The 9010-nt window shown below is 42.9% G+C and overlaps 1 protein-coding gene across 4 annotated transcripts in view; it reads right to left on the bottom strand.

Moving 5' to 3' along the window:
• Positions 1-2988: 2988 nt before the first annotated feature.
• The window catches only part of LOC133550184 (SAM and SH3 domain-containing protein 1-like), a 68064-nt gene continuing 62042 nt past the window's right edge, over positions 2989-9010 (bottom strand). For all 4 annotated transcript variants that reach the window (XM_061896303.1, XM_061896305.1, XM_061896306.1 and 1 more), the window contains 6 exons: positions 8892-9000; positions 6349-6518; positions 6076-6282; positions 5856-6006; positions 3253-3384; positions 2989-3184 (listed from right to left, as the gene is read on the bottom strand). In XM_061896303.1, coding sequence (XP_061752287.1) covers positions 3165-3184; positions 3253-3384; positions 5856-6006; positions 6076-6282; positions 6349-6518; positions 8892-9000 — 789 coding nt within the window. In that variant the 3' untranslated portion in view covers positions 2989-3164. The remainder of the gene's footprint in view (positions 3185-3252; positions 3385-5855; positions 6007-6075; positions 6283-6348; positions 6519-8891; positions 9001-9010) is intronic.

Below are 9010 nucleotides of genomic sequence, written 5' to 3'. Positions count from 1 at the left end.
GGTACATTTGTACTAGTACTTTGTACAGTAACGCCTGAATGCATCATTAGGCACATTTGTACTAGTACTTTGTACAGTAACACCTGAATGCATCATTAGGTACATTTGTACTAGTACTTTGTACAGTAACGCCTGAATGCATCATTAGGTACATTTGTACTAGTACTTTGTACTGTAACGCCTGAATGCATCATTAGGTACATTTGTACTAGTACTTTGTACAGTAACGCCTGAATGCATCATTATGTGCATTTGTACTAGTACTTTGTACAGTAACACCTGAATGCATCATTAGGTACATTTGTACTAGTACTTTGTACAGTAACACCTGAATGCATCATTAGGCACATTTGTACTAGTACTTTGTACAGTAACACCTGAATGCATCATTAGGTACATTTGTACTAGTACTTTGTACAGTAACGCCTGAATGCATCATTAGGCACATTAATCCTAGTACAGTAACGCCTGAATGCATCATTAGGCACCTTTGTACTAGTACTTTGTACAGTAACACCTGAATGCATCATTAGGCACATTTGTACTAGTACTTTGTACAGTAACACCTGAATGCATCATTAGGTACATTTGTACTAGTACTTTGTACAGTAACGCCTGAATGCATCATTAGGTACATTTGTACTAGTACTTTGTACAGTAACGCCTGAATGCATCATTAGGTACATTTGTACTAGTACTTTGTACAGTAACGCCTGAATGCATCATTAGGTACATTTGTACTAGTACTTTGTACAGTAACGCCTGAATGCATCATTAGGTACATTTGTATCAGTACTTTGTACAGTAACGCCTGAATGCATCATTAGGTACAATTGTACTAGTACTTTGTACAGTAACGCCTGAATGCATCATTAGGTACATTTGTACTAGTACTTTGTACAGTAACGCCTGAATGCATCATTAGGTACATTTGTACTAGTACTTTGTACTGTAACGCCTGAATGCATCATTAGGTACATTTGTACTAGTACTTTGTACAGTAACGCCTGAATGCATCATTATGTGCATTTGTACTAGTACTTTGTACAGTAACGCCTGAATGCATCATTAGGCACATTTGTACTAGTACTTTGTACAGTAACGCCTGAATGCATCATTATGTACATTTGTACTAGTACTTTGTACAGTACCACCTGAAGGCATCATTAGGTACATTTGTACTAGTACAGTAACACCTGAAGGCATCATTAGGTACATTTGTACTAGTACAGTAACAGCTGAAGGCATCATTAGGTACATTTGTACTAGTAAAGTAACACCTGAAGGCATCATTGGATACATTTGTACTAGTAAAGTAACACCTGAAGGCATCATTAGGTACATTTGTACTAATAAAGTAACACCTGAAGGCATCATTGGATACATTTGTACTAGTAAAGTAACACCTGAAGGCATCATTAGGTACATTTGTACTAGTACAGTAACACCTGAAGGCATCATTAGGTACATTTGTACTAGTAAAGTAACACCTGAAGGCATCATTAGGTACATTTGTACTAGTAAAGTAACACCTGAAGGCATCATTAGGTACATTTGTACTAGTACAGTAACACCTGAAGGCATCATTAGGTACATTTGTACTAGTACAGTAACACCTAAAAGCATCATTAGGACATTTGTAGGATTACGTTGTACAGTAACGCCTGAATGCATCATTCGGTAGATTAGAAACTGTTGGGCTCACGCCTGGTCTGGTCTCGACCCTTGGACCCGTTCGACATGGGAGTGCTAGATCACCACGATAAGGTGGTGATCCTATCGGGGTGGCTAGCATGCTAACATTGGAATGCCAAGGATTGTGCTACGGGGCACACTTTGGACACACCTGAGGTTAATGAAATGATCCTGATCCACATTTTTTCTTACAACCGCTAAAATGTTTTCTTTCCTTGATAAAAGAACAGTAGAGTGGGGCGTGGCCTGCGGGGCTGCTGCAGAGTGAGGTGTGTAAGGACCAGCCTTGAAGCCAGCGGCAGGTGAGTATATTGCCCAGCTGGGACTGGGCTGGGACTGGGTATCTAATCACCTGTCGCCCTTATCAGCAGAAGCCGGACCCAAGACACGTTGTTGGAGTTGGAGAGAGAGAAAGTGACACATGCACTGGCACGAGAGCTAGGTATTCTGGATTCAATGATGTTTTATTAAGTCCACTTTGCGGCAAAACGCACTTGACTTTCCAGCCTCAGTTTCTCTTGCCGCTCTGTTCTGCTGTCCAGCGTGTGTCTCTCTCTTTCTCTAACTCCAACAACGTGTCTCGGTCTGGCTGCTGCTAATAAAGGCGACAGGTGATTAGCATACTTGCCAACCCTTCCGATTTTCCCGGGAGACTATATAAATATATATATATATATATATATATATATGTACTTGAAAATTAAATACACCCCCTGTTAACCACCCCCTTCTCCCGAATTTGGAGGTCTCAAGGTTGGCAAGTATGGTGATTAACCCAGCAAAATTAACCAAGTATGGTGATTTACTAACCCAGCTCCAGCTGGGCAATCTACACACCTGCTGCTGGCTTCGAGGCCGGTCCCTATTGAATCCAGAATACCGGGCTCTCGTGCCAGTGTGTCTCTCTCTCTTTCTCCAACTCCAACGTGTCTCTGCCTGGCTGCTGCTAATAAGGGCAACAGTTGATTGGATACCCAGTCCCAGCTGGGCAATCCACTCACCTGCCGTTGACTTCGGGGGCCAGTCCTTACACACCTCGCTCCGCGGCAGGCCGGCAGACCATGCCCCCTCCACAAGAACAATGACCATAGCCCGTTTATTTCATTTAATTTGATTTAAACGAAAAATGCGTGTCCTTTCAAACCCGAACAGTCATTCACAAACACAGCCGACTCAGCCATGGATGGAATGGAGGAGCTAATAACTACAGCGTCTTTTTTTTTTTTTAACCACCTGAAGAATGACAAGAACGTGACATTTAAAATAAAAAAAAAAAAAAGGCAGGAGTCTGGACTGGTTAGACATGTTTTTTAATTACTCAACACACACACACACACACACACACTTCATTGTAGTGCAAACACACACACTTGAAGTCTTTTTTTGATCCATGCATCTGTAGGCACGATTGGTGAGCTTGTCTTCCCTGCACTCACGGAGAACACGGCGGCCTCTCCCCGTCCAGGCGGTCACGGCCCAGAATTAGAAGCTGGCGGGCGGGAGGAAGTAAGACAAGGTCTGGACCGAGAAGAAGGAGCAGGAAACGTTCAGCGTTACCGTGGTCTTGGTTGTCGCCGCTTTCGTAGCATCCCGAGTCGCGCGGGGAATCTCCCACCTGGCCGCGATTGTCCGCCGCCGCCGCCGCCTTCTTCTGCTGGCTGCCTCGCTCTGGCTCTGGGTCGCTGCTGCCTGCAGGACACAGCGCCGCCAGCAGGGGGCGGACTGTTACTGTCGTCTAAGGCCTGTTTCTCACCCTTTTCTTAGCCCAGGCACATTTTTTGCATTGAAAAAAATCCCGAGGCACACCACCGGCAGACACTCAGTTGACAGTAATAATAATAATATTAATAATAATAATAATAGATTTTACTTGTAAAAAGCTATTTATATTGAGCAATCAAACTCAAAGTGCTACAGTGTATTAAAAAGTAATAAAAATATGATGAAAAAATACAAATAAATCTAGAACAGCCTAATAGGTAGAACTAGAACTGTATTTCCTTGAATTGCCGCCGGGTGTATAGTATGCGCCTGTCTAGAATTACTGCCAGGTCAAACTCGTTTTACTAAATATTTAGCGCATGCTTAGCATTATCGCCGGGTCAAACTCGACACGTCACGAGTGACACTTCACCTGTCATCATTTTCAAAATGGAGGAGGCTGATTTCAATCATTTGAAATGGCATAAAGGGAAGAAGATTAAGAGCTATTCAGTAGGATTTAAGGTCCAAGCTATTGAATATGCTAAAAAGAACAGTAAGCAGCTATGTTTTATTAATATACCGTAGCTGCGTGTGTCAAATATGAGTCATTAAATGACTCCCGCCTCCTGGTGGTAGAGGGCGCTAGTGATCCTTCTTGCGACTACTCGGCTGCAGAAGAAGTGACAACAAGCAGCAAGAGTTTATTTTTTCCTCTCGCTTGCACTTTTAACATGGAGGATTACATATCTAAAATAAAACAGTTTTCTAAACTGGACTTTCAATGGAAGCAGGAGGTAATAAAGGAAGATCTCCATCGAGACGGAGAGACTTTTAAAACTGAAGAAAGATAAGGAAGACTTCTATAAACAAGTTATTGATGCTTTTGATCAGAAGGAGCTGGCATGGACTTCATTTATAAGTAAAGGTAAGACCATAATGTTTTTTTTTATTTATTAAATGTGCTTTTCATGAAGGTATCCTTACATCACACTCAAATTTAGCATGGGCCTAAATTTACTGCATGCCTTTGGTAAGCACCGGAGTGAGAAGAGGTTTTAAATTAATTAGCGCCCCGGCGGCAATTTAAGGAAATACGGTATACATGTATCTAAAAAAAAAGGCTTTTTTTAAAAAAGAAGGGTTTTTTTAAGCTTTTTTTTTTTTTTAAAGCATCCACAGTCTGTGGTGCCCTCAGGTGGTCAGGGAGAGTTCCACAGCCTGAGAGCGGCAGAGCGGAAAGCCCGGTCTCCCATTGTTCGTAGCTTTGTCTTCGGAGGTTGGAGGAGGTTAGCTTGTCCGGAGCGGAGGTGTCGTGTGGAGGATTTGCAGTAAAAAGTAGTTTTTCAGTTGTTGGATATGACTTTAAAGCAGAACCAAGCATGCGTCAATGTAGCTCTTGTCTCAAAGTAGATGTACTGTCACCACCTGGCACATTATTTGGACTTGTTTGCTGTTTTCCTGTGTGTAGTGTTTTAGTTCTTTCCTTGCACTCCTATTTTGGTGGCTTTTTCTCTTTTTCCTGTTGCAGTTTTATGTCTTCCTTTGAGCGATATTTCCCCCATCTACTTTGTTTTAGCGAGCAAAAATATTTTAGTTGTTTTTTTTATCCTTCTTTGCGGGGACATTGTTGATTGTCATGTCCTGTTCAGATGTACTTTGTCTTTTCTCCACAGTAAGTCTTTGCTGTCGTCCAGCATTCTGTTTTTGTAGACGTTGGAGCCAGTTCAGTTTTAGTTTTGTTCTGCATAGTCTTCCCTAAGCTTCAATGCCTTTTCTTAGGGGGCACTCCCCTTTTGTTTAGCATTTAGATACCTTTTTACCTGCACCCTGCCTCCCACTGTTCCCGACATCTACAAAGCAATTAGCCACCTACTGATATGGAAGAGTATTACACGGCTACTCTGCTCAGTTCCAGACATCACCGACACTCAACAACAACACATCACTTGCAGACTATAATTACTGCTTTGCAAAAAATTTTCTACCGCTTGTCCCTTAATGAGATAATCTCCCACGGCACACCGGACTTATTTTGAAGTTTTTGGTATTTTCCTGTCTGTTGTGTTTTAGTTCTTGTCTCGCGTCCCTATTTTGGTGGCTTTTTCTCTTTTTTTTGGTATTTTCTGTGCAGTTTCATGTCTTCCCTTGAACGATATTCCCCGCACCTGCTTTGTTTTTGCAATCAACACCATCTAAGTTGTGCGGACGCTATTCTACTTTGCCGGGACATTGTTGATTGCCACGTCCTGCTCGGATGCACTTTGTGGACGCCATCTGCTGCTCCAGGCGCTGTAAGTCTTTGCTGTCGTCCAGCATTCTGTTCAGTTTTACTTTCATTCTGCATTGCCTTACCTAAGTTTTAATGGCTTTTTAATAGCGTTTTTGCCTTTTCTTTATTTTTTTGGTTTGACATGTATCGCCATGTAGACTCTAGCCCCTCCCTAAGCCCCGCCTACCGTCGTACTCCTGCAGCAGCTCCACGGCGGTGAGCAGCACCGCCCGGTGCTGAGGGTCCCGGATGTGCAGCTCGTCCAAGTCCTCCTCCTCCAGCAGCTTGAAGGTGTCCAGGTCGTCGTAGCCGTTGAACAGGAAGGTGGGGAGGTGCTCCTAGAGGTGGGCGGGGGGTTTGGGAGGATTATGCAAATGAGCGGCGATGAGGCTGCCCAAGATGATTACTTTGAGATGGAGGCGCTCCAGCAGCTCCTCCACGGACGAGGCCTTGGGCTGCCGGGCCTTCCTGCGCCGCCGCGACTTCTTGGGCTTGGCGTGCTCCTGGCGGAGGACGTCCACGTAGATGAACTTGAAGGTGCCCACCCGGCCCTTGAGCAAGCCCATCCACGTGCCCGCGGGCGGCGTGCTGATCACGTCGATGAGGTCGCCGCGCTGCAGGGGGGAGAAGGCCGAGCATGAGCTTCCGTCGCGAGCCTCGACCCTGACGGGGGTGCTTACCTTCAGCTTGAGGGCGTCGGCGTCGTACGGGCTGGGCGTGAAGTCGGTGTGGACGCGAGCGCGGCCGCAGAACGGACCGCGGTACGGCGGGTCGTCCTCCTCGCCGTCCTCCGACTTGACGCTCTCTCGGTTGCTGCTGGACGAGTCGGTGGTGCTCGCCGTCCGACCGCCTGTTCCAAGAAGCACATTCTTAATCATTATGCTGCAATCATCACTTTAGAGAAGTCCGTGTGCAGCACGAGGGGTGTCCAAACTTTTTCCACTGAAAAATTAAATCATGCAGGGGCCATTTTCACATTATTCATTTTCAAAAGCAGTACAATATACATATATATGGGCGGAAGGCGGTGTACTCCCTGGACAAGTCGCCACCTCATCGCAGATATATAAATAAATATATATATATATATATATATATATATATATATATATATCTGCGATGAGGTGGCGACTTGTCCATAAATATATATATATATATATATATATATATATATATATATATATTTATATATATATATCTGCGATGAGGTGGCGACTTGTCCAGCGGAAGGGGGGCATACACCCTGGACAAGTCGCCACCTCATCGCAGATATATACATACATATATATATATATATATATATATATATATCTGCGATGAGGTGGCGACTTGTCCAGGGTGTACGCCCCTTTCCGCCCGATTGTAGCTGAGAGGCACCAGTGTCCCCCGCAGCCCCAAACGGAATAAGCGGTAGAAAATGGATATATATTATATATATATATATATATATATATATATATATATATATATTTTTTTTTTTTTTTTTTTTAAGCTCTATATCCGGTTTATCTGTTAATATAAAAAATTATATATATATATATATGTATATATATATATAAAATTATTTTCATGTTTTATGCCCTTTTTGTTAAAGAAAATCATATTTTTATGGCCAAGGCACAAAATGTGCAATATTTTACCCCCAAAAATGACAAAGTGAAAAATTTGATGTGAAGAAATTGTAGCCTTAAAAAGGTTATTCATTCAAAACAACATTTTGATTCATTATTATTTTTTGAACAATGAGAGTGTAAAACATAGCAAAGAAATCACACTAAAATTATTAGAGATCCAAAAGGTCCCCACTCATAAAAATGTTAAAAATAAGTTTTCGGTATATTCGATGGAATCTTTACTTAGATTCCATCGAATATACCGAAAACACGATCTGACTACAAGAAAATTTGAAAAAGTATATTAGCATTAGCAATTCTACATGGCGATTTAAACACTTCCGAATTTGTTCATGAAAATCCATCCATCCATCCATTTTCTACCGCTTATTCCCTTTACGGTCGCCGGGGCGCTGGTGCCTCTCAGCTACAATCAGGAGGAAGGCGGCGTACACCCTGGACAAGACGCCACATTATCGCGGGGCCAAAATTTTGGGTATATTCGATGGAATCTAGGTAAAGATTCCATTGAATATATCCAACATATGGTCTGATTACAAGAAAATTTGAAAAAGTATATAAGCATTAGCGATTCTACATGGCAATTAAAACACCTCTGAATTTGTTCATGAAAATGACAATTAGTATGCGGGTGAGAATCAAACAGCTTGCAGGTAAAAAGTACAATACTTACAGCATTTCCGCTTCTTAGGGCACAACAAAAGACCAGATTCAGCAAAGACTGAACTGACTGGCCAGAGATATAAAGCAGGGGTCGGGAACCTTTTTGGCAGAGAGAGCCAAGAAGCCAAATATTTTTTAAATATATTTCCGTAAGAGCCATATAATATTTTTTCAACACTGAACACAACTCAACGCGTGCATTTTCAAGCAAGACCAACATTTCTAGAGTATGATAGGTCTCTTATTCTTTGGAATAACATTGTTATTCTGAAGCTAGGGGGCGTGGCCTGCGGGCCTGCAGCGAAGCGGGGTGTTGCCAAAGCCGACCTCAAAATCAGCGACAGGTGCGTAGATGGCCCAGCTGGGCCTTGTTTTCTAATCACCTATTGCTCTGTTTATAAGCAGCAGCCAGGAGAGAGCAAGAACGAAAGAGAAAAAGACAATTGCTGGAAAGCAACTAAGGGACTTATTGAAAAATAAAAAAATATTGTAACCCTGGAACAGGCTCTCATGTCGGTGCCTGGTGGTCTCAAGAACCCCCAGGAGGACAAGCCCCACACTAACCAATAATAAATAAATTACTTCTTACCATTAACGCAACTTCTTGAACATAAAAATGCAGGAGAATGTTTTATATTTTGAACGTTATTTTTGATTACAAGTGGAATTATTCATTATTTATCGTGCTGAGCAATGTCAGCTCAGATTTATCCGAGAGCCAGATGCGGTCATCAAAAAGAGCCACATCTGGCTCGCGAGCCATAGGTTCCCTACCCCTGATATAAAGACTGCTTAGCATTCTTTGAAAAACAATTCATATTTATTAACGCACACAAAAGTGCTGGTATCGATTCTCAGCAAGCGGCAACGTATCGGTTCAGGTGTGAGCGGTACCCAATCCCTAGTGGAAACAATGTCGGCCGTACTCATGGAACTTAAGGAGCTCCTCAGGCTTTCCACAGAACCTCCTGGCTTCTTCTCCAAAGAGTCCAAGCGAGGCGAGTGAGGGCAGCTGTGAACACCATCCGGACTGGCCTGGACAGGA

Source organism: Nerophis ophidion, linkage group LG03 (assembly GCF_033978795.1).
Source record: "Nerophis ophidion isolate RoL-2023_Sa linkage group LG03, RoL_Noph_v1.0, whole genome shotgun sequence".
NCBI classification, from domain to species: domain Eukaryota; kingdom Metazoa; phylum Chordata; class Actinopteri; order Syngnathiformes; family Syngnathidae; genus Nerophis; species Nerophis ophidion.
This window is presented reverse-complemented; position numbering and strand designations above follow the sequence as displayed.